Source organism: Scyliorhinus torazame, chromosome 3, assembly GCF_047496885.1.
Source record: "Scyliorhinus torazame isolate Kashiwa2021f chromosome 3, sScyTor2.1, whole genome shotgun sequence".
Classification (NCBI taxonomy): domain Eukaryota; kingdom Metazoa; phylum Chordata; class Chondrichthyes; order Carcharhiniformes; family Scyliorhinidae; genus Scyliorhinus; species Scyliorhinus torazame.
In genome coordinates, this window is record NC_092709.1 from 40,701,496 (window position 1) to 40,728,352 (window position 26,857).

The window sequence follows — 26,857 nt, forward strand, 5'->3', positions numbered from 1 at the left end:
TCGTTGAGGAGTCTCGTAACTGGTGAGGAAGAAGCTGTTCCTATGTCTGGATGTGCAGATCTTCAGACTTCTATATCTTCTGCCTGATGGAATTGTCTGGAAGAGAGCAAAGCCTGGGTATGAGGGGTCTCTGACAATGCTGTCTGCCTTTCTGAGGCAGCGGGAGGTGTAGACAGAATCAGTGGGAGAATGGCAAGCTTGTGTGATGCGTTGGGCTGAGTTCACCACACTGCAGTTGCTTGCGATCTTGGGCCGAGCAGTTGCCATACCAGGCTGTGATACAGCCTGATAGAATGCTCTCTACGGCACATCTGTAGAAGTTTGTGAGAGTCAATAAAGACATGACAAATTTTTTGAGCTTCTGTAGGAAGTAGATACGTTGTTGCGCTTTCTTGACTGTTGCATCAACGTGAGTGGACGAGGACAGTTGGTGATGGTGACCCCCAGAAACTTAAAGCTATCGACCATCTGTACTTCGGAGCCATTGATGTAGATGGGGGGGGGGGGGGGTGCTGTTGTGCTATGCTTCCTGAAGTTGATGATCATTTCCTTAGCCTATCCAGCATTTAGAGAGAGGTTGTTTTCGGTACACCATGCAACCAAGTGATCTATCTCCCTCCTGTAGTCTGATTCGTCGTTGTTTAAGATACCACCCACCACAGTCGTATCATCTGCAAACTTATAGATTGAATTGGAGTTGAATCTTGCCGCACAATCATGTGTGTACAGGCAGTACAGTAGAGGACTGAGCACACATCCTTGCGGTGTTGAGGACTGTTGTGGAGGTGTTTTTACCTATCCTGACAGATTGTGGTCTGTTGGTGAGGAAGTCAAAGATCCAGCTGCACAGGGAGGGGTCAAATTCAAGGTTGCAGAGTTTACAGATGGAAAAATTCAGCAAAAAATGTAAAAATCTTCAGTTGTAAAATTTCCAAAAAATCCCTCACAACCTTAAGAAATGAGACTCGACACTTTGAGTATTTTTGGGTAACAAACTAAACAAAATCAACAAATTGAAGGACAAATTAAAAGGGAAGCCCCTTAAAGGGATATTGCATTACAGTAAAGAAATTCTCAAAGGAAACTTAAAACATCAAAAAATGTGATTAAGGTGGTCAATAAAACAGCCCAGCCCCCGCGGTGCCACAGAGCATGGTAGCCCTCGATCGTGCCGGCGGACACTGTGTGCTCCTTCTCCAAGGATACCTGCCGCGAACATAGCCCTGGAAGGCCATAGTGCCATGCTGGATTGCCCCCTTGATTGTCCAACTCTACAATTATATCATTTTATCAAAAACTAACACCCAATTAATCTAGATTAAATAAACTGAGGGACAAATTTAAAAAGCAGCCCTTTAGTAGCATACTGCATCAAATTAAAACAAATCACAAAGGAAACTTGAAACATTAAATCAAACTGTCATCAAAGAGGTCAATCAAGCACCTCAATGCCTGTAGTGCCCACCAAACATGAAAGGCTTCGATCATGCTGAGAGACACCGCATGTTCCCTCTCCAAGGGCACCTCGCCACAAATACAGCCACGGAAGAGGGACAAAGAGTTGGGCTAGATAACCCCCTTGTCATTTGACTCCACATTTATACTCTTCTAAGTTTCCATGCTGAATTTAATAGGCAATTAGTGTGAAAATGCAACAACTTCATGAAAATTACAGGGTAGTTCAGAATGGGATCCATTTCCACAAAGCTAACAGTGAAGCAGTGCAAATTAGCCAGAGACTTGTGTAAATTTGCAATTCACAGGATAATTCTTGCTAAAGGTTGCTGGCCTATCTGCACCTTAATAATGGCATCCGTTATTCAGATGCAATTAATATTTAAAGGAAAATCTGATGCAAATATAAATATAACTAGTGCTGTTAAATGGGCAGGAACAGATTGCAGCATTATCCCTTTTAAACCCGTTCAAAAGATTGCAAAAACCCAATTTGCATTGGATATCATTTGGAATTATTTTCTGCGCTAGTTGGGTTGAATTTAGTCAAATTGCTCTGATAATACTTGTGAAATCACATCAAAACTCAAGGCCTTTTTGTTTAATTGTCAAATATAAATCTCTCAAATACAAGACTTGATTCATATCAATTTCGATCTTGCAACATTAAAAACTGTAGTTTAAGGTAAAGTTCCAGAAAGGAAATAGTCGCTTTCATTGTTGCTGAGAGTAACATAAAGGTAAATGCTCAAAAATGCAACAGTGTTAAACTAAAACTATGAACGATGAAAAGGTGAAAGAAGTGGAGAAAATAAGCAGAAAGCTTCCAATATCACATAGTTTCTAACCCGAGTCACCCTGGCTAGGATTTTCAAAGGGTCAGAGAGTCAGGACCCAATATAGGAGACCTTTGAAAATCATGGTCCTGGAGTTCATGTTGGGGTCCCAATACATCTGACAGTCTTGAATTTTAAATAGGCTGCTGGGGATGCAGGGAGGGGAGCAGCAAAGGCACTTGCCTCCAATTACTGACCCCTTCAGCTCCTTTAGGAGCTTGTTAAAAGGCTTGTCATCAAAGGAATAAGATTTGATTTGATTTTCCGGGCAAGTCAGAACAGTTTTGCACACACCAGTGCACCGATTTTGGGTTAGCTGCATGATACATGAGAACTGCTTGGCACAATTTTTAAAGTTTAATCAGTGGGTCCAGTGGGAGCCAGCACAAATACTGCTCCAACCTATCTTGACTACAACCATTTGCAATTGCGTTCCACTTTTGGGAACTGCTCATCTTATCAGCAAGGCAACAGCAGCCCGCACATGGCTGCCACCTGCCTTTCCTGCTGGTGCCAGATAGGTAGCTCCCAACTTTTTTGAGCGATTTGGTGTCTCTAATTAGGCATTGAGCTGGCCTCCTGGTCAATTAGTCTCTTTCCGTTTGAAAATCACTTCGCAAGTGTGACACAGCTCAGTCACGGGGCCTGAAAACAGAATTCATTCAGGTGATGAGGTCCCAAATCCACATTGAAAATTAAGCCCCCATTATCACAATCTTTAATAAGTGCTCTAACTACATATAATCCTTCAATTTAATACAACATATAATACAACCCTTCCGGCAGCATATGGTACCACAGTCACCCCAAGATCAAATAGTTCTTTACGCATTCACTCCAAATCATTCAATCTTTAACACAATCATTCCTAGATTATATAGCCCTAAATAAAGGCATGGCAACATCATCCAATGACACTTCACCCAATCCTTAACGAGATCATTGCATTGTACAATTCCTGACACCACTATTAACACACGTGAGTGGAGTCACTCCAAAATTACCCAGTCTTAATAACCATTCTAAAATCATACAACCCTCAACAGTCACTCCAATATAATAATGCTTAAGGCATATTTACACATCATGTGGTTAGTATGCCGGTGCAGAAAGTAATTAGCGAAGTTAACAGAACCTTTTTTTTATTGTAAGAGGAATTGAATACAAGAGTAGGGAGGCTATGCTTCAGTTATACAGGGCATTGGTGAGACCAAAAGGAGAGATGCATTGGAAGCAGTTCAGGGAAGGTTTACTAGATTAACCTGGAGTTGGGCGAGTTGTCTTCTGAGGAAAGGCTAGGATTGTATTCAATGGAGTTTAGAAGAGTAAGAGGTCATGTGAGTGGAACATGTAATAACCTGAGGGGTCTTGACATGAGAGGATATTTCCTGTTGTGAGATAATCTAAAACTAGAGACCACTGTTTAAAATTAAGGGGTTGCCCATGAAAGACAGATGAGGAAGACATTTTCTCTCAGAGGATCATGAAACTTTGGTATTCTCTTCCTCAAAATTTGGTTGAGGCAGGATGCTTGAATATATTTAAGGCATAAGTAGGTGGTTTATGGATAAACAAGGGGGTGAAAGGTTATTGGAAGTTGGCAGGAATGTGAAGTTGAAATTAAAATTAGATGAGCCGTGATCTTCTTGAATGGTGGAGCAGGCTCAGAGGGTTGAGTGACCTACACCTGGTCCTAATTCATATACAGGTATGTAGTGTTGCTGACTTAGGAAAGTGACCTTCTTGGCTCACTCTCCCCTTTTTACACCCTTTGAGAATTCATTTATCTCAGTGTCTAGGACTCCTTTATAAGTCCGTGAGGTGAGAGTGTAAACATCTAGGACCAGGAACTTGCTAGCTCTTCAGAGGAAGTCATAACCCAATGGCATTTTCATGGACCGCATTTTCACGAATATATACTGATGTCAGTTCCTGGAATATCAGGTTGCTGCTGCCATGGACTTCAGCCAACGGAGGAAGTTGACAGTTGGCACCAATTCTGAGTTACAAAAGCATTGATAGTCATTTCAACACCAAACTGCACTTAACACAATTACTCCAGCATTAGACTAACATTATTACAGAGACATAAAAGGCGTTCACGGAACTTTTAATGAATAGCACTTTAAATCCATGATTGTAAACAATTGCATCATTATTCTGTACTGCTTGTTGAATTAACCCAAATGATTGCTGTGTAGCATTTTATATTTATTCCATGTTTCAAAGTTTTGCTGACTAATTTAAGCACGTATAAACTACTACAGTGTGGATAGAATAATAATGTATTACAGTTTTTATTGACAATAAACTGCTTCAACAATGTGAGAAAAATACAACATCCATTTGTTCATAATATCTTATTTTTAAAAAAGTCAAGTTTCCCCAATTTTTCACCTTAATCTGCTGTTTTCTTCTTTTAATCTAAAAAAGTTAAATTTGGTAGCTTAAAATAAGGGTTGGTTTAAATAGTTTATCTAACCACAAATCAAAAGAACGAGTGATCCTGTGTAATATAAAAGAGCTGACGAAGATTAGGATCTTCACTCAAAGATGAGATACGCTCTTGGGATTCAAATGGTCTGATTAACCATGGGAGCCTTGCTCTGTAGACTGCTGGATATCCAAGAGAACATATCAACATATATGGCCATTAAATACATTCCCACTTCTCACTAACTTTTACTTCAATCATACCAGGAATTGCTAGAAACATATATCATATTTACATATAAGTGGGTTTGATGGGAGTAACTTTATTCCTAAAAAAAAACATCTGCCCAAGTGATAGGGAAAAGGACATCACAAGAGAGGAATCTATAGATTATATGAATGAGATAAAGGAAAACAATCTTTTCTGCTGTCTACCAGTGGAATTGCTGGTTCCTCTTGGGATCCAGATCAATTACTCAACATGAGAAAATACCCAAGAAATAGCTGAAATGTTTGTCTTCTCGGAGGGAGCCAAACCTAATAAATGTGAAAATTTACTTTTGACTTCAAGTGTTATCATAGATCAACTTTCTCAATTTCTCTTTTGGTGTGGTTTTAATCAGTCGTGGAAACGAAAGAAGAGGCTATTAGATAAATAGACACTTGGGATTATTGATATTGCGTTTTGCTAAATCATCCCCCTTACTGGATACCATCACTTCAGAAAAAAAAAGGAGTACATTTCTTTTTATTTAGAATTTTCGAAAGAGTACAGTAAACATGTTTGCAAGTAACACTGTGTATAAACTACCGAACGTTGTTGAACCGAGGAGCTCTGATAATTGTGGGTCTGCGGCTCGTCACTAGTAGTGTGCGTGAAGGACACAGTCACAGTTTGAAAACTTGTCGCAATTTGGGAACACTCCATCACAAAAAAATAGAAAAAACAGTCACATCTAAAACAGTGATATTGCATCTTTAATGCACATCTGATTGGTTTCTGTACAGTTGGCTTCTTTTGGTGCCGATCTGTGGCGGTCGGTGATTAAAGAAAGAGCTGGGGAGCTCAGTAAAAGTTTTTTGAGTGCTGTAAACAGGCACACACAGGTCTTGGAAGTGACCAGACCAGTCACTTCCAAAGAAAGTCTCCAAATCGCATCATTCTCAGACCTGCTGAGAGCATTCGATTCCATAATTAGCACGACTGTCCCCAATATTACAGGAATCGACTGTGTTATGCACAACACGATGGCCAGGATGACGGACTCGAAAGTTGATTTTGTTTCTTTAACGTCGTTGGCTTGTGCAAAATCATGCTGCAACAGCAGAAGGGACTAGCAAATTCTCTTCCGTGCTGTGGAGAGAAACAGACAGAAGCAATAAGTTAGCCTTACAGCTGGGAAATAGCAACGTATCAATTCTGTCACTGCCAAAGTGTATATCACTCTTTAATAATAACCAACTTTATGTAACATTTTAATGGCTGAATCTTTCCCCTCTGTCACTGCGGCAATTTCATTTTATGCCTTCGCCTTCTCAGTGTCTACAACATTCTTTGTGAACCTCTTCCTTACAATGCTGCTCAAACTTCCCCTAACATTGAATTCAGCAGCCCAGGTCTTCTCCACATACCCATTGTTCTCTTGCTTGCCAAGCTGCATGCGCCTGAGTGAATGAACTTCAAGATCCTTATACTGAAATTCCTCAATGACCTTCCTGCACCCTATTCAGACACATGTCCTGATCATAACCTGTGTTCCAGCAACACCTGATGTGTAGAACTTTAGAGCCCCATCGTGGGAGTCGTCGGAAAATGTAGCGAGCCATTCCAAAGTCCATTGACTTTGCTGACACCAGAAGATCCGAACAATGGGAGGGGCTGTAATATTCTGCCAAATGAACACCTGTACACCACTCCATCATTGGAGGCCCATATTTCAGTCACGTTACTGCCGTACTGCACCTCCATAACTTTAAAAGTCTCCAAAACCTTCCTCTTAGACCTTGTCTTAGTTCACCACTGTATATATCCTGGCATTGACCATCGAATCTAATTAAGCATACAGATGTTTGCTTTCACAAGAGAAACTGTCTAAGTATTAACATTGTTGTTCTCATCATTCCACTGCACTACCTAATAGTTCTCTATTGAGAGGACATGCAACCTGCTCTTTGGCCTTTGCTCACAACTATTTTGAACTGGCTACAAAGAGGTACAAACGTAATGAGGATTGACTTGTCCTCCAAGTGTCCTTCTCTGGAAGGAAGCACCTCCCAAAATATCTGGCCTCGGACTCGAGAATTCATATCTAGGCAGTGAATAAATTTGGGGATCTGTGCTGTGACATATAATGATAGGCACTGTGTCAGCAGAACACTTTTTGCCATACTTTCTCATTAAAATGCAAACGCGATACGTTGCAGGCAAACATAAAATTGGTTAGTAACAATCTGAGCAGGGAAACATTCTGTGATATGCTTGGTGAATCCATGAAGGGAATTTACTTCAGCATAAACATCCAGGTTACATCAAATGCATTTTGAAATTCACTTATTTTCCTTTCAGTATCGGGTTACAGGACACCTTTTAATAATGTGGTTGTTTTGATGAATAACTTCAGTTTTCCATGTTGAAATGAAGATGAATTGATCTGAACAACATTTGTTGCTTTTTTTCAGTCCCATTACATGATCTTTAAAAACATCACAAATGATGAGGATTCTATTTTGCTCAATGTTGGGGAAAGAAAATCATCCTTAAAGGGCACAATAAAGTTTCATTTATCATGGTATTCTGATCTCATTACATTCAGATTTGCTTCGGAGCAGCAAGATTATAAAATACAAAACTGCCAGACACACACACAGATGGAGATTTTGAATATTCTTGATGCATGCCGAATATTTGACGCATTCACTAAGACATAAACCTGAGGATTTATACAAGTATATTCATCCCAATGTGCCAAATCATTCCCCATTGACTCCTAAGATATAGAATTCCAATGAACAAAAGCACCCCCATTAAATCTAGAGCGCGATCTAACCAAATTGTTGCAATCCAGGGCCTCAGTGGGGAATGCACTTAGTCCTGTTTCCTGCACTGAGGAGCTCCGCTCGCCAGAACTCCGCAGTGCAGGAAGAACAGGAGGCCATTTTTAAATGACGTCCCGATCTCTCAACCCCCAGCTCACCTACCAGGGGGTCTTCAGGCCCCTCCGCGCCTCACCTCACAAGGGCAGGGCAGCCCCAGGTCTAATCCCCAGCACAGGCAAAATGCCAACCTGGCATCCTGGCAGTGCCACATTGGCACCCAGGTGGCAGTGCTAGGGTGCCAGGATGGCAGTGCCCAGGTGGCACCAGCAGTGCCACGGTGCCACCATGCCCAGAGGGCAACCACCTGGGGGCCTCCAATCCCCCTAGTGCCATTCCATCTGGTCCCCATTTGTGGGGATCGACATTGAACAGAGCTCATCTGAAGTCTTTGAGGCAAAGGGGTTAAATCCCAGGGCCTTGGTAGATCAAGTGGTGAGTGCATATTAGAGTGAGACTACCTGTCTTGCTCTAATATGCAGTTTTCCAGATAGTAATCCCACCCACAATGGACTGGAATCAGATTGCGACACCTCGTGAGATCATGTTAGTTCTCGCGAGGCGTGGCGATCCGGGTAGATCCCGGATCTACCGGCCGTGTCATGTTGTGCCAGCATTCAGGCACAAAGCGGCTGGTAGATCACGGCTCTAACAAATTAAAATATTTTTTTCTCACCAATCTTTTCCTTTCCTCTCTGAAGGGAAAGAAAATTTACATGTACTTCAGGGCATAGGAAATATTGTGAAATGGGATGCATCAGAGTGTGGGGATAGGGCTTGACTTTGTATGGTTGTGCAAAATGGATGATAATGCATTGCTAACTGCTATCAACAATAATTGAGAGAAAGTGGGTTAGCAATGCATTATAATCCATTCTACACAACCATACAAAGTCATTTACATTTCTCTCAATTATTATTTTCATTGATATCATTGGTAATAATAATTGGGAGATGGAGAATGGGTTTCCAGTCATTAACAAGCGTGTTACACCATTGCACAGAATCAAAATGGCCACCCAGGTTTCTGAAGGAATCTGCATAATTTTTCTTCACTTGAATTAAAGAGTGGCGAATTCAAAATGTTCCTTTACGGGTGTGCACTCAAACTAGCCTGACCTTCTGATGTTCTCTTGAATGCAGTCTAAATAAGTCCTTTCATTGAGACATCCTCCAGGGCTTTGGCAGTCGTCACTCATGTTTAAAATATTGACAGTGACCATAAAAGTTAATTGAACCTCAAGGGATTCCTCACAGGGTGTCCTCACACATTCATTTCTGACAGTAGCAACCAAATAGTGATCAGAAGTGGGACGCCCCCCCCCCCCCGCCCCAACCCCAACCCAGTTTATCTTCCTAACCTGGGCTGTTAGAACAAATTGTAGCATCCCTCAGATGAGATGAGCTGCCTCTGTACATAGTCAAGATCAAAATTGGGACCGTTAGCATATTATACTCTTTCTATTATTATTAAGTATTGCCAGGCAAGCAGTAATTTTCATCCGGAGTCATCAATATATTTCACAGAAATAATTACTTCTCTGCAAAATATATGTTTTTGTTCCGTGTTTACTGTTTTGCTTTCAAATGGCTTATTGGAATGACTGATTAATTGGGCTTTTAGTCCAAATTTGCTGATCAGCTATTTTCATTGACAGTTTATAGAGGTGCTCTTCCAAACAGTATAATTTCTTGGCAAAGTGTATTTTTATGCTTATCAGGGGTCAACTGTATACACAGGTTTATTTGTTAATAAATGATTGATTAATCCCCCCCCCCCCCCCTCCCGCCCCGCCGATGCCCCCACTCCCCACTGAAAATAAAGTTACTCCGTGCTGCACCATGGACCATCCTACAGCCATAATGCATTATGGCCAGGCAAGACAAAGGCCAAGTGGGACCTCTACTTGTCACTGGGGAGAAGGTCCCACCCCCTGGAGATGCCAGTCTATCCAATTGCTCGGCAGCTCCATCAGACCTGGTAGTGTCAAGGGGGCATTAGTGACCACTGCTGGGACTACAACAAGGTACTGAACCAGTAATTACAGGGTCTTCGGTAGGGAGGGTTTTGGCTGTCCAGAGAAGGGCCAAGGGAATGGGGGCATTGGGTTTAAGGCTCTGGGAGTTAGGAAGAAAGGGAAGGGTTTTGATATTTTCTTTATTGGGGGGTGCACCACCTGATCCACCTGATCCACAAGGGGCAACACCCGAAGATTAAACCTGCCCTTCCGTCCTGCTCTTTGAAGCGATTATTCATAAAATGGAGCCACCCACTCCTGCCCGGCTTCCCATGTCAAATGTTTTATGGGATGGGCAATATATTATCAGGGTCAATTCCCTGGATAGTTCCCTAGCTAACAAGGCCAATTAGCCCTTGATTACCTATTTGGATACAGTGGGAGGGCTGCCGATTTTGGTGCTCTGTATTCTGTGGGTGAGTGGGAAGTTGATGGAACGAGCTTCTGCATTATTTTACATGCCCCCTGCTGGAAACACATCCAATGGAGGCAAGTTAAATGCAGCCCAAAGTCAACCCTCGCTGTTTGTAGGATCCAGTTCAAGGTAGTACAGACGACTACTTGAAAAAAGACACATTTCTCCCTCTCCAAATTATGATGTGAATAAACATGGTGGAGAACATATTAATTTAGAAAGCAAAATGGTTGGAATGAGACTGACTGGAGCAGCACAGTAGCACAGTGGTTAGCACTGTGGCTTCACAGCGCCAGGATCCCAGGTTCGACCAGGTTCGATTCCCGGCTTGGGTCACTCTCTGTGCGGAATCTGCACATTCTCCCCGCGTCTGCGTGGATTTCCTCTGGGTGCTCCGGTTTCCTCCCACAAGTCCTGAAAGACTTTCTGTTAGGCAATTTGGACATTCTGAATTCTCCCTCTGTGTACCCTGACAGGCGCCGGAATGTGGTGACTAGGGACTTTTCACAGTAACTTCATTGCAGTGTTACTGTCAGCCTACTTGTGACAATAAAGATTATTATTATTGTATGATATAGTAGACATCTTCACTTACATAGGGCTACCTAGACCCTAAGTTCTGGATTTCGTTTTGTAAATCTCTCTGCCTTGCTACCTCCTCTTCCACCTTTCAAACTCTTCAAATGTGCCTTTTGAACAAGCTTTTGATCATATTGTCTAATATCTCCAAATGTGACTTGGCATCAGATTTTGTGTGATAATGCTCCTCTGAGGTCCCTTAGGACTTTTTATTAAGTTAAAGATGCTGTATGAATACATTGTTGTTATTGTTAGCATTCTCGAAAAGATGATACTAAAGATGAATGGGAAGGAGAGAGGAAGAGTAAAAAGGGGAAAAGGGAGAAAAAGAAGGAAGAGAAAGAGTCAAGTTAATTTGATCCTAACCTGGCCAATGGAAACTGTCAGCAATATATCAACTGTCTGTTTCACATCCTGCCCTAATTTTACTTTTCATTGACTTTGTGTAAAACGGGCAGGCTCTCTGTCAGCTTTTCCCCCCAATTAAATTAATATTATCTCCAGGAGGTCAGTGAGGGAGCAAAAGAGATGGAACTTTAATGGTTAGGGTACCATACTGTCAACCAGGAAGTTGTTTGTTCAGGCCCCGCTATAATGAGCTGTGAAATTGCAAAGTTTGTGTATCTGCTTGTTGCACAATAGAGAGGTGCGTTATGGGTTTAAGCATCATTCTCTATGTCAGGAGTTCCAAATCTCATTCAATAGTCGCGGGAAATACCAATAGGGAAATAGCCAAGTTACCTATCAACCTCTTAATTACAGAATGAAACGTTACATGGGGGTATCCAAGCAAAAAAGAAAAAAAATAATCCTAAAGGGATTCTTCATTCACAAAACCTCCTGGTGTTTAGGGAAGAAGAGGTGTAATATTTGCCCTAATGGGATTATAAGCAAGTGAAGCTATGAAATCTTTTGACATTGTTACATAATTACACTGTGTTCTGGTACACAATGGAAAAGGGTTTTCCTGACTTTTTTTTGACACAGATGGTGCCTCTTTTAAATCTGAAAAATGGAGCGCAACCAAAGTTTGAAATCAATCATGCAGAATGGAGTCAATCTATTTTTATTGCTGAATGCACCGTCTAATTCAGTTCAGCAAGGGAAGTGAGAAATGGGAAAATACTTTAGGTGCTGGAGACTGAGAAGAGACTGGAAAGAGCAAAATAATGCGAAAGAGAAATGGTCGATAAGAAAAGAGAAACAGGAAACGATATATATTGTAACACTGAAAACTAGAGTGAGAAAAGAGAGCACAGGGACAACATTGTTTCCACAAAATCACAAAGATAGGCCTCCATGAAGAAAGATGATCAGGCTATTTAGGATCATCGAAAGCACAATACAGAAGAAACCACTCAGATCATTCCACCTATGCCAGTGCGAGGTGATCAACTGTTCCTTGATAGTTCTTCGCTGCCCTTTCTCTTCTCCTTTCCCAAGTTTCCTATTAATTCCTTATTCTATTCCCTTTTAAATAATGTGTTAACAGCCACATATATAAAAGTGTTTGATTTTGTTCTTCCAGAATACCAATCCTACACTCCCCACATTACAGGCTAGTATCCTGTCTCAACCATCTTTCTGTTAACCTTCTGGTGTAAAGAAATACTTCCTGACATCTGTCCTAAACATGACCTCACAACATTGAATGAATGTCCTCTTGTCCTGCTGCCACAGTTTATCGGAAGATATTGTTTCATGTTTACATTCTCTATTCCATTAAGTATCTTAAATAGCTCTACAAGGTAACTCTGGATGTCTCTTTTTCAAAATGAGTCCAGCTAATCTAATCTAATTTCTCATAGCTTGGGTAGATCAGGGATTCCATGGACGGGATTCTCTCAGCCCGACACCTGGCCGGAGAATCCCATCAATTGGCGCAAATCGCGCCACGCCACCCCGACGCCGGCACGCGATTCTCCACAGAGTGGAGAATTGGTGACGATGTGGTTGGCGCGGCGCTGGTCATGGGCCGCTCTATGCGGCCAGCCCGCCGATTCTCGGTCCGCGATGGGCCAAGCGGCCGTTGTGGAAACGCAGAGTCCCGCCGGCGTTATCCACACCTGCGCTCAGCCGACGGGAACTCAGTGTTGAATGGTTGGGTGGCGGCCTGTGAGGGGGGGGAGGGGGGATGGAGTTCCGACCCCAGGGGCGGCCTCCGATGTGGCCTGGCCTGCGATCGGGACCCACCAATAGGAAGGCCGGCCTCTCTGTCTCCCGACCTCCTTTCCGCGCCGGCCCCTGTACTCCTGCGCCATGTTGCGCGGGGCCGGCGCGGACAAGGGAGACACCGTGCATGCGTGGAAATGGCGCCGGTGGGACTGCGCATGCGCGGGTTTACGCCAGACCCACTGCGCATGCGCGCATCCCCTGCACCCATTTCACGGCCGGATTAGCAGCTGGAGTGGCGTGAACCACTCCAGCACCGTGTTGGGCCCCTGTAGGGGCCGGAATTGCTGATCCTGGGGCCGTGTTGACGCCATCGAGAAACGCGACGGTGTTTCCGATGGCGTCAACACTTAGCCTCAGGATCAGAGAATCCCGCCCCATGTGTGCTGAATGAGCACCTCAACTTCTCAGTGGTGGCCCTCAATGTGGTAGTGGCAAGCATGTCGCTAACAAGCCATTTAGAATAGGCGGCCCCAATAGTAAGAAGCATGGACTCCATAAAAGATCCGGCGAAATCAGCATGCAGTCTTACCAGTGATGCCCTGGCCATTGCCAGGGTGGAGGGAGGCCAAAAGTGGAAGTTTTTGGTGCTCCCATGCTGATCAACTATGCATGACTCACTCGATGTCCCCATCGATTCCAGGCAACCAGATGTAACTTCGAGCCAGCATCTTCATTTCTGAGGCGCCCGGGTGACCACTGTGTAAATCCTTCAGGATCAGTTCCTGACCCTGCAGTGGGATGACCACATGATGCCCCCCACAGAAAGGTGTCATCTTCCACACTCAATTTTTGTAGCTTTTGGACATAGGTCTTTCGGGCTGCTGGGGGGTGGTCCCCTGATAACCCGCCACGTAATAACATGTGTCGGAGCTTCGTCAATTTGGGCCATCACCGACAGTTGTGTTCCTAAAGTTCAGAGTCACCACAATTTCATCCACCACTGCTGGAGAAGGGGACCACTCTGGCAGTGGGAGGTGACTAAGCGCTTCAGCGTGGGCTATCTTGGCCCAAGGGTGATGTTGAAAAGAATACTCATAAACTGCGAGCAAGAGTGCCCAGCTCTGAATTTGGGTCGATGCTGAGGGGGGAATCCCCTTGTCCTCTTTAAAGAGGCTCAACAGAGGCTTGTGGTCAGATGAAGAAGTATTGCCCGTAAACATACTGATGAAATTTCTTGACACCACTGCCAGGCCTTCCTTTTCCATTTGGGAATCGTGACGCTCTACGTCTGCCAGAGTTCTGGATGCGAATGCAATGGGATGGTATCGTCCCATCTATGGGCCAGCACCGTCCCAATGCCATAGCGGGAGGTTGCGCAAGTAATGGTGAGCAGCCGTGATGGGTCATAGTTGGTGAGTAGTTGAGAGGGTGACAAACACCTCTTCACCCCAGAAAATGCCTCTTCCTGTGGAGCACCCCAGGCTCACTTTTGGTTCTCTTTCTAACAAATTGTGTAAGGCTGCCAACAGAGTGGCCAAGCTCAAAATGAACTTTCCATAGTAATTCACAAGGCCTAAAAATGATTGCAGTTCTGTGGTATTCCTTGGAGCTGGGGCCCCTTTTACTCCTGAAACTTCTCCTCCATATGGTGTAGACTGTCTTTGCCCACCCTGTACCCCAAGTACCTCACCGTTTTCACTCTAAAAAACATTTTCTTCTTTTCAGGCAGCAGCAACCTGAGAGAATCAGCGGAACACTTCCTCTAGGCTTTCCATGTGCTCCTTGTCGGTGGTCCCTGTATTGAGCACATCATCCAAATACACTGCTAACTTTGGCAGTCACTGAGGTCTGCCTCCCATCACCCTTTGGAAGATCGCAGGAGCTGAAGACATCCCGAATGGGAGGCGTGTGTTCTCGAATAATCCCCTGTGCATGTTTATGGTTGCGTATTTTTGAGATGTGGAGTCCAGTTCCAAATGCAGATAAGTATGGCTCACATCAAGTTTTGTAAAGGGGCACCCTCCAGTCAGTTTCACATATAAGCCTTCTACCCGAGGCATCGGGTAACGGCACAGTTGCGATGCCCTGTTCACCTTAGTTTGTAGTCCACACAGGGGTGAATAGACTTGTCCGGCTTCATAACCGGTACTAATGGTGAGCCCACTCTGTGAAACGTACTGAGCGTATGATTTCTAGATCTTCCAGAGACTGCAACTCTGCAACAACCTTGGCAAGTAAGGTTTATGGAACAGGACCTGCCCTAAAATATCTGAGCTAAGCCTCTGGGTTTAGGTAGATGCAAGCCTTGGCTCCCTTTATCCTGCCTAGGCCCTCCTGGAATACTTCTGGATATTTGCCAAAGACATCATACATATTTCCAGTGCCCATGAGGAAAATCTGCTGCCAATCGAAATGGAGGACTCGTGGCCAATCACATCCCAGCGGATTAGGTCCTGGCCCTTGCAGCATGACTAACGGTAGCCTGACTGTTTTCTGCCCGTGGGTCACTGGGGTCACAATGGTTCCCACGATGCACAGTGGTTCACCCCTGTATGTCGCCAATCTGGCCTTGTTGTCACACAGGGTTAGTGGCAAGATCTGTGTATGAAGTCGGCAAAAGGTTTGGTGACCAATGGTTGAGACTGCAACTCCTGTGTCCATCTCCATCATTAGGGGATGTTCATTCACTTGTAGCGTGACCCGAATCAGTGCCACCTTCAGGGTTGTGATGCAGTTTAGCTGCATCTTTTTCTTCTTCCTCGGGTCCTGGCTCGCGGTGACCTCATCACCTGCCTTGATGCTGCTCTCTCTGACGATTCTGGTGGTGTTGATTACCACGTGTTTTACACCCGCAAGCCTGGCAATGCTGTTGGAATTCCCCCTCATCCTCGGGAAAGGAGCCCGCTGGTCAGTAGCAGCTCTCGAGTGCTGAACCGGATGACGATATTGTACGTTTGGAGGTGATCTGGCCATTCGGGCACCGTCCTGGGATATTGCGGAAATCCGATAAGGAGGTCGGGTCACACTATGGATCCTTCGTCCATGGATCCTTAAAGTTCCTTTACCCCTTTCTTCGGGTTTTCGTGAGACAGTGCTCAATCAATGGCCGGCTTTAAATCCATTGTGGGCTCCGCCAACAGCTTCCTTTGTGTGGCCATGCTATTGATTCCACAAACAGGCCTATCCCTCAACATTTCAGATAGGGATGGTTCGAACACGCAGTACTCTACCAGCCACCTGAGGCGGGTCAAAACATCAGTCACTGACTCTTCCGCAGTTCACACAACTGTGTTGAACCAGTAGCATTGCATCATGACCGATGACTTTGCATCATACTGGTAAGGCACCATGCAAGAACTCATTAAATGACTTGGAATCCAGAGCAGCCGGGTAGGTGATGTTCTTTATAATCCCAAAGTTTGGGCCCTGCAAGCTGTTAGGAGGATTACGTTTTGTCCGTCTTCTCCCAAAATGCCTGAAAAAAATACCTCATACGTTCCGCATAGTGAGGCCAGTCTTCCAGGCCTGCCTCAAAGGCGTCCAGGTTCCCAAAAAGCGGGATTTTTAAACCTCAGTTCCTCACGCTGCTGCATGGCAGTCTTCCGGGGTGGTTGGGGCATCTGGAAACAGGGTCCAGAGTTTCCTTCCTCTTCATCATCAGTTTAATGACCAGGAAGCCAGCGGTAGGAATGACAAAAGATTTATTTAACCACACATAAAGTCTGCTCACGGCAGTAACTATGTACACATCACAGTCCTCAATGGGGCAACCAACATGCTGGCCCTCACTTGGGCCGGCTTTTATGCTCGATTTTACAAGCCCCAGCTGAGTGGGTGTAGAAGCCACCTCCGCCCACTACCGAGGAAGCTCATACTCCACGAGCCCCACGGGGACATCGATTAGGGCTTCCCTGTGGGCCTCACGGGGGTTGTGATATCAATTTGTCAGTGGGCAAAGTTTCTTACAGGCACTTCAGATTTGTAAAAGTACCCCTTTGTTTTAACCTCTTGACTATCTCCTCTGAGCACACAAATGAATACTAACCCAGATCATTTATGTAATGTAAGATCAGAGGGGATCCCAGCAAAGACCTAAGGCCACAATTTTTAAACTATTTTTATTGGGGTGTGGAAGTTGCTGACAAGACTAGCAATTGTTGCTCATCCTTAATTACCCTTAAATTGAGTGGCTTATTGGGCCATTTCAGAGGGCAATTTAAGAGTCAGCCACATTGCTGTGGGTCTGGAGTCACATGTGGAGCAGGTAAGGATGGCAGATTTCCTTCCTTAAAAGACCGTTGGAACCAAATGGGTTTTCAGAACGATCAATGATCATTTTATGACACCATGACTGAGATTAGTTTTCAATGCCAGATTTTGACTGAAACTGATTTTAACTGAATTAATTAATTGAATGAATTTTCTCACTTCAGCTGCCATTATGGGATTTGGACTCATGCTCTCAGGGCATTTGCCTGAGTCTCTAGATTGCCAGCCCAGTAACATTATCACTGCACCACCATCAATACTTGCTCACCTATTTTCCTGAAGTACAGTCACAAGTATCCTCTGCTTTCTTTCCCTTGACCAGTTATTTATCTGTATGCATGTCTTGTTCTAGGTCTACTGAGTTAGCGGATAGAGCAGTCTCTTATGCAGTATTTCAATAACAAAAAAAGGCCTTTAGGAAACTTTGGTGCACTATGTCACATATCTTTTGCCATCAGGGTCAGATGTTGCCTCCTGAAAAGATCCAGAAGGTTTATTGGAGGTCAACTCTTTAGGGAGCCATATTGGCTGGCATTAGTTTGGTAATTTTCATACAAGTACACTTCCATTTGCTCCTAATTATTGATTTCATTTGTATTTGGAATATAGATATCAGGCTAATGGATGCTCAATTGCCAAGCATAAATGTTACCAAGCTTCTTAAATATTGGAACAACAATCGTCTGCCTTCAGTCCGTTAATCTTCCCCAGCATTCCACTTGTTCAGATAACCCTGAGTGCTTTGCCGGAATATAGTTAATTCGTCCCAGGGAATAACTGGGTTTTCAACTCATTAGAGCTGATTCAACATTTGGCAATAGTACCAAACGCACAACATTAGCTCACCCAGTTTTTAAATACTGTTGTTGATTTTTTGCTTCATTGTCCAAGGGCAAAATTTTGATCCTCACCGAATCTCTACTTCGTGATCATCAAAGTCTTGAAGCAGGCCTATGACACACAACATGTGTTCATTGTTGGACAGAATATTGTTACTGTCATTGTATTATTAAAAGCCTTCCAGAAACAAGTAATTCTTTTATTTTTCTATTTGTCCTTGGGATGTGGAGATCATTGGCAAGGCCAGGATTTCTTGCCTAGCCTAATTGTATGCTTATCATATAATATTAATTCTCAGAGACAACGCAGGACAGTTCCTTTCAATTTTAACTTGCTTCTTCATTTTCTGATGACTGTTGTGGCACTGAAAGAATAGTTTCCGTTCTTCCTTGCCCTCTCATTTAATTTAAAATCTGTCCCAATAGATCATCATGCATTTGGTGATATGGTCAACTATTTCTTCCATCTGCAATCTTTTTAATTCTTTCTATTCACGAATCATATTTTAAAATTTGACTTTTTTTCATTTGGTCTCATCTGCATCCAAACATTTTAACATTTCACATGCAAACCTGAAGGAAAAAAAGAGTGCAGTGTTTTTGAATAATGGCTAGAATCCAGCTTCGACTGAGAATGGAAAATGTTTTATGGATTTCTATCAACGTGCATTTAAAGATTGCATTGGCCAATAAGAAGCAGTCAGTTTGGATTTAAAGATAATAAATCAGGCCTCCAAAATCTAGTGGACAATGGCAACCAGCAAAATATAATTTATGTGGATATTCACAAAGCAATAATAATGTTCTTTGGGCTAGGCATTTAAAAAGAGCTGAGTTCAGGGCAAACCAGCTTGCTGTCTTGAACATTTATTTGACAGAGAATTACATTAAAATTACACCATGGAAAGCTTGTGCTTATACTTTTCACTTTCACACCAACAGTAGTCCAATCCCATGTGCTTGCTCTGTTCCAATGTTAATTTATACTCCTTTCCTTCAACCACTCATCGAGACTGTTCTTAACAGGTCTCTGTTTCAGCCACTAATTTTGGTAGTACACTCTGCAGCCTCACAACTCGCTGTATAAATTGTTTCCCCTACTCTCAGCCCTACGTCTCTTCCATTTTACCTGAGTGTCTATATCCCCTCATTCTAAGGCCCTCAGACTGGAAAGAGTCTGTTTCCATATATGCTGTCCCTTCATAAAGTAATTAAAACATAGATAATAGTTGGTGATAATTGGAAGAAGTTCTTACTGAGGAGCAATCATTCCAAGAGTTGCATAGGATCTGTCCTTCCATATATTGCATTAATAGCAAGGAATGGTATCAGGTTTGTGGAAAATTAATAGTCACAATCTCTATTTGCATAGTTTAAATTTGTAAAATGGCCCAAGAAACTTTACAGGAGCGTTAGCAATTAAATCTAACAGACCGTTCAAAGAGATCTGGACAAATAAAAACAGATTAGCTAAGAGATGACATACATTTGAACTACAACGATAATAAACAAACTTGCAAACTAACAGTGATACAGAATACGTGAGTGCCCAGAATCAAATTGAGGAAATGCATTTGGTGTGATTATAGATCTTTCACTGAAGTATCTAATACTCAAACATCTTCAAGATGCATAAATTTAATTCCATATAAATCCCTGCTAAGACTATGTACTACTGTCTGCTGTTCTGGAATTCTACAAATAAACGATGATGCATTGTAGAGTTTAATGAACAAGGCAGATTGTTAAACCCTGAGTCTCAACTTTTTTCCATTTATAGAAAAGAACATTGAGGGAATAATATGATTCAATTTAGAGATGTAAGAAGTAAAGGTCATATAGACTTGAATAAGTCATGTAGTCCAGACTGTGATTACACCATTGGAAAACATGTGCACAATATTAGCAAGCCGCAAATGAAAGAAGAGATTAGAAGATTGTTTTTCAGTATGTGGAAAAGAGGTTTTGGCTGCATGATTAACCTCTTTAAAAGTTAGATAGGTATCTGGTTAACAATAGAATTGGAGATTATAAGGATATGTATAGACTTTGTATTAAAGACTTTGTGTAACACAATGTTCCCTTTGTTATAATGAGTCATATTTTAAAAGAACAGCTCAGAATTTAATAGTGCAAATTGTAAGAATGGATTAATATAAGAACATAAGAACATAAGAACAAGGAGCAGGAGTAGGCCACCTGGCCCCTCGAGCCTGCTCCACCATTCAATGAGATCATGGCTGACCTTTTGTGGACTCAGCTCCACTTTCCGACCCGAACACCATAACGCTTAATCCCTTTATTCTTCAAAAAACTATCTATCTTTATCTTAAAAACATTTAATGAAGGAGCCTCTACTGCTTCACTGGGCAAGGAATTCCATAGATTCACAACCCTTTGGGTGAAGAAGTTCCTCCTAAACTCAGTCCTAAATCTACTTCCCCTTATTTTGAGGCTATGCCCCCTAGTTCTGCTTTCACCCGCCAGTGGAAACAACCTGCCCACATCTATCCTATCTATTCCCTTCATAATCTTACATCTTTCTATAAGATCCCCCCTCATCCTTCTAAATTCCAACGAGTACAGTCCCAGTCTACTCAACCTCTCCTCGTAATCCAACCCCTTCAGCTCTGGGATTAACCTAGTGAATCTCCTTTGCACACCCTCCAGTGCCAGTACGTCCTTTCTCAAGTAAGGAGACCAAAACTGAACACAATACTCCAGGTGTGGCCTCACTAACACCTTATACAATTGCAGCATAACCTCCCTAGTCTTAAACTCCATCCCTCTAGCAATGAAGGACAAAATTCCATTTGCCTTCTTAATCACCCGTTGCACCTGTAAACCAACTTTTGTGACTCATGCACTAGCACACCCAGGTCTCTCTGCACAGCAGCATGCTTTAATATTTTATCATTAAAATAATGATCCCATTTGCTGTTATTCCTACCAAAATGGATAACCTCACATTTATCAACATTGTATTCCATATGCCAGACCCTAGCCCAATCACTTAGCCTATCCAAATCCCTCTGCAGACTTCCAGTATCCTCTGCACTTTTTGCTTTACCACTTTTCTTAGTGTCGTCTGCAAACTTGGACACATTGCCCTTGGTCCCCAACTCCAAATCATCTATGTAAATTGTGAACAGTTGTGGGCGCAACACTGATCCCTGAGGGACAGCACTAGCTACTGATTGCCAACCAGAGAAACACCCATTAATCCCCACTCTTTGCTTTCTATTAATTAACCAATCCTCTATCCATGCTACTAATTTCCCCTTAATGCCATGCATCTTTATCTTATGCAGCAACCTTTTGTGTGGCACCTTGTCAAAGGCTTTCTGGAAATCCAGATATACCACATCCATTGGCTCCCCGTTATCTACCGCACTGTTAATGTCCTCAAAAAATTCCACTAAATTCGTTAGGCACGATCTGCCCTTTATGAACCCATGCTGCGTCTGCCCAATGGGACAATTTCCATCCAGATGCCTCGCTATTTCTTCCTTGATGATAGATTCCAGCATCTTCCCTACTACCGCAGTTAAGCTCACTGGCCTATAATTACCCGCTTTCTGCCTACCTCCTTTTTTAAACAGTGGTGTCGCATTTGCTAATTTCCAATCCGCCGGGACCACCCCAGAGTCTAGTGAATTTTGGTAAATTATCACTAGTGCATTTGCAATTTCCCTAGCCATCTCTTTTAGCACTCTGGGATGCATTCCTTCAGGTCCAGGAGACTTGTCTACCTTTAGCCCCATTAGCTTGCCCATCACTACCTCCTTGGTCATAACAATCCTCTCAAGGTCCTCACCTGTCATAGCCTCATTTCCATCAGTCACTGGCATGTTATTTGTGTCTTCCACTGTGAAGACCGACCCAAAAAACCTGTTCAGTTCCTCAGCTCCCATTATTAAATCTCCCTTCTCATCCTCTAAAGGACCAATATTTACTTTAGCCACTCTTTTTTGTTTTATATATTTGTAGAAACTTTTACTATCTGTTTTTATATTCTGAGCAAGTTTACTCTTATAATCTATCTTACTCTTCTTTATAGCTTTTTTAGTAGCTTTCTGTTGCCCCCTAAAGATTTCCCAGTCCTCTAGTCTCCCACTGACCTTTGCTACTTTTTGTGTTTTTTCATTCAATTTGATAATCTCCCTTATTTCCTTAGATATCCATGGTCGATTTTCCCTCTTTTTACCGTCCTTCCTTTTTGTTGGTATAAACCTTTGCTGAGCACTGTGAAAAATCACTTGGAAGGTTCTCCACTGTTCCTCAACTGTTTCACCATAAAGTCTTTGCTCCCGGTCTACCTTAGCTAGTTCTTCTCTCATCCCATTGTAATCTCCTTTGTTTAAGCACAAAACACTAGTGCTTGATTTTACCTTCTCACCCTCCATCTGTATTTTAAATTCCACCATATTGTGATCGCTCCTTCCAAGAGGATCCCTAACTATGAGATCCTGAATCAATCCTGTCTCATTACACAGGACCAGATCTAGGACTGCTTGTTCCCTCGTAGGTTCCATTACATACTGTTCTAGGAAACTATCGCGGATACATTCTATAAACTCCTCCTCAAGGCTGCCTTGACCGACCTGGTTAAACCAATCGACATGGAGATTAAAATCTCCCATGATAACTGCTGTACCATTTCTACATGCATCAGTTATTTCTTTGTTTATTGCCTGCCCCACCATAATGTTACTATTTGGTGGCCTATAGACTACTCCTATCAGTGACTTTTTCGCCTTACTATTCCTGAATTCCACCCACATGGATTCAACCTTATCCTCCATAGCACCGATGTCATCCCTTACTGTTGCCCGGATGTCATCCTTAAATAACAGAGCTACACCACCTCCCTTACCATCCACTCTGTCCTTCCGAATAGTTTGATACCCTCGGATATTTAACTCCCAGTCATGACCATCCTTTAACCATGTTTCAGTAATGGCCACTAAATCATAGACATTCACGATGATTTGCGCCATCAACTCATTTACCTTATTCCGAATACTACGAGCATTCAGGTAAAGTACACTTATGTTGGCTTTTTTACCTCTGTTTTGAATCTTAACACCTCGATCAGTAACCTCTCCTAAGTTATATTTCCTCTTAACCTTTCTCCTAATTTTCCTTGTCATTGAACCCATATCTTCATGTAACAACCTGCCGCATCGCTTACCATTCATATTTTCACTTCCCGTTTTATTCCTTTTAGTATTCCTGGTCCTATTCACTGAGCTCCGCTCAGTCACTGTACCTTGTACTGTCGCCCTTTTTGATTTTTGACTATGGCTTCTCTGCCTTACACTTTCCCCCTTGCTGCCTTTTGTTTCTGTCCCTGTTTTTCTACCTTCCAACTTCCTGCATCGGTTCCCATCCCCCTGCCACATTAGTTTAAATTCTCCCCAACAGCTCTAGCAAACACCCCCTCTAGTTCATCGGTTCCAGTCCTGCCCAGGTGCAGACCATCTGGTTTGTACTGGTCCCACCTCCCCCAGAACCAGTTCCAATGTCCCAGGGATTTGAATCCCTCCCTCTTGCACCATCTCTCGAGCCACACATTCATCCTATCTATCCTGACATTCCTACCCTAACTAGCTCGTGGCACTGGTAGCAATCCTGAGATTACTACCTTTGAGGTCCTACTTTTTAGTTTAACTCCTAACTCCCTAATTTCAGCTTGTAGGACCTCGTCCCATTTTTTACCTATATCGTTGGTGCCTATGTGCACCACGACAGCTGGCTGTGCACCCCCCCCCCCCCCCCAGAATGTCCTGCAGCCGCTCCAAGACATCCTTGACCCTTGCACCAGGGAGGCAACTTACCATCCTGGAGTCTCGATTGCGTCCGCAGAACCGTCTGTCAATTCCCCTTACAATTGAGTCCCGTATCACTATAGCCCTGCCATTCTTCTTCCTGCCCAGCTGCGTAGCTGAGCCAGCCACGGTGCCATGAACCTGGCTGCTGCCTTCCCCTGGTGAGCCATCTCCCTCAACAGTATCCAAAGCGGTATATCTGTTTTGCAGGGAGATGACCGCACAGGACACCTGCACTGCCTTCCTACTCTTGCTCTGTCTTTTGGTCACCCATTTTCTATCTCCCTCAGTAACCTTCACCTGCGGTGTGACCAACTCGCTAAACGTGCTATCCACGACGTCCTCAGCATCGCGGATGCTCCAAAGTGAGTCCATCCGCAGCATCAGAGCCGTCAAGCGGTCTAACTGGAGCTGCAACTGGACACACTTCTTGCATGTGAAAGAGCCAGGGACAGTGGACGTGTTCCTGAGCTCCCACATCGCACTCGAGGAGCATGACACGGGTCTGAGATCTCCTGCCATGTCGTAAACCTTCAGTTAACTTCAACAATTACAATTACCCCCCCAAAAAATTAAATAAATAAATAAACAATGAAGAAAAAAATAAATAAATATACCAATGAAAAGAAACAGAAAAACAGAAACACTACTTACCAGTCACTTACCAGGGATAAAAAGCACTTCCTCCCCACCCAGCTTCGAATTCCCACCTAGATTCAAATTCCCAAACTCACTCTTGGCTCTGTCTCACTCTGGCTGTGTCTTCACTGGCTCACTGGGAGAACTCACTGCGAGTGAGTTTACAAGTTGCTCTTTTTAAACTGTCCTGAATTGACTCCCCTCCCCCACCTGCTTTTAGATCAAGGTAGATTTAAATGACTGACACTTAACTGCCAACCAGTTATGTGAGTGTGTGGGGCAGCCCTTGTTAACCTACACTGCACAATTCTAGCTTAATTTAAATTAATTTAAACTCCTGAAATTTAAAAGGAGCTGCCTTACTGATTTAATTCAATTCCCACCTAGATTCAAATTCCCAAACTCACTCTTGGTTCTGTCTCACTCTGGCTGTGTCTTCTCTGGCTCACTGGGAGAATATCTTGAAATTTGATTTGATTTACATCTATAACTATGAGAAACTTTGGATTTGGTTGTCTTCCCCAAGAGTCCACGAACACAATTTTCAACCATTGCCAAAGCAATGGGCCCTGTAGCAGGTCAGGAACACATTGACAGTTGTGACAAATGCTGCTGTGACTCTTTAACTGAGCCACGGTATTAAAATCCCACCTCGAGGCTCACTGAACAATTTGGGAGGTTGGGCAGGATCACATGCTAAATTTGGAACATAGAACATACAGTGCAGAAGGAGGCCATTCGGCCCATCGAGTCTGCACCGCCCTCACTTCCACCCTATCCCTGTAACCCAATAACCCTTCGTAACCTTTTTGGTCACTAAGGGCAATTTATCATGGCCAATCCATCTAACCTGCACGTCTTTGGACTGTGGGAGGAAACCGGAGCACCCGGAGGAATCCCACGCAGACACGGGGAGAACGTGCAGACTCCACACAAACAGTGACCCAGCGGGGAATCGAACCTCGGACCCTGGCGCTGTGAAGCCACAGTGCTATCCACTTGTGCTACCGTGCTGCCCAAAAGAAGGATTTCTAATGACAGAGACATCAGCGGGGCTTGCAATGGCTGACCTACACAGGATTCTCTGAGGCTGCAACAGCCACAAGAACAGATAGGAGAAGTGGAGAATCTGCCCCACCCACCGGGTCTCTCACTCCTGGCTGAGAAGGCAACTGGTGCTGTCACTGGTTTTGCTCTTGCTGGTACTGTTGGTGGTGGCATTGCTGCCCCTCTTGCTTCTTATCAGAGGTCCAGGGTAAAACTGCAAAAGCTGTTCCCATGCCATGGTGAAGGCTGGTAGTAAAGAAATGAAGCCTAAGATGAGTGAGGTCCCAGACAGGTGAACTGCATCCAAGAAGGTGGCAATCTCCTGTCAAGCAGTGCCAACACACTTTGCTGAGGAGCGCTGTGAGCACCAGCTTCTCACCTGGATCTAGCCAGAGCTCTTTGTTTTCACTGCTAAAAGACTTACAAACCTGTTGTTTTCGCTGAAGAGCACTCACCAAAGTACATTCGCCTCGGTGAAGTTAGAAAATTGCTGACTCGCTCAGGAAATAGGTGCATTGGCTATTAAAGCAGAATGGTTGTTCAAAACACTGGTTAATGGGTATTCAAATAGGATTACCTGATAGCTCCAAATGGATCCCTGACTTGGCTGAAAACCTGCCCTGGTGGAACAAGGAAGTGGGTAGAATGATGTTGTGATCCAAAGCTGATGGAACCTGTTGGGTACTTAACTCCCTCCACACACTGAAACCCCCTATTCCCCTGTCCATAAAAAAATCTCCTTGAGTGACTGTGCATATTTCATGTTCTTTGAGTGAACAGGATTAATCTGCTGAATACCTATTTCATGTTCCATAATTTCCCGACCTATTTTTAGGGTATTTTATCTTTGGGCGAAACTATGAAATGGGTGATATGAATTCAGCTGACAGTTATACATCTCTCCAGACTATCATTCCACCAAAGGTCAGGATTATCGTGTTCTGTTGCTGGCGGGTAGAACATAGAACGTACAGTGCAGAAGGAGGCCATTCGGCCCATCGAGTCTGCACCAACCCACTTAAGCCCTCACTTCCACCCTATCCCTGGAACCCAATAACCTCTCCTAACATTTTTGATCACTGAGAGCAATTTATCAAGGCCAATCCACCTAACCTGCACGTCTTTGGACTGTGAGAGGAAACCGGAGCTCCCGGAGGAAACCCACGCACACACGGGAGAATGTGCAGACTCCGCACAGACAGTGACCCAGTAGGAAATCGAACCTGGGACCCTCATGCTGTGAAGCCACAGTACTATCCATTTGTGCTACCGTGCTGGGTATTGTGGA

General features: G+C 43.6%; 1 protein-coding gene across 1 annotated transcript in view; it reads right to left on the bottom strand.

Annotated features, from left to right (window-relative positions):
• Positions 1-4,385: 4,385 nt before the first annotated feature.
• The window catches only part of pcdh10a (protocadherin 10a), a 59,737-nt gene continuing 37,265 nt past the window's right edge, over positions 4,386-26,857 (bottom strand). The window contains exon 5 of the mRNA XM_072495569.1: positions 4,386-6,078. Within this exon, the coding sequence (XP_072351670.1) occupies positions 6,059-6,078 (20 nt within the window). The 3' untranslated portion in view covers positions 4,386-6,058. The remainder of the gene's footprint in view (positions 6,079-26,857) is intronic.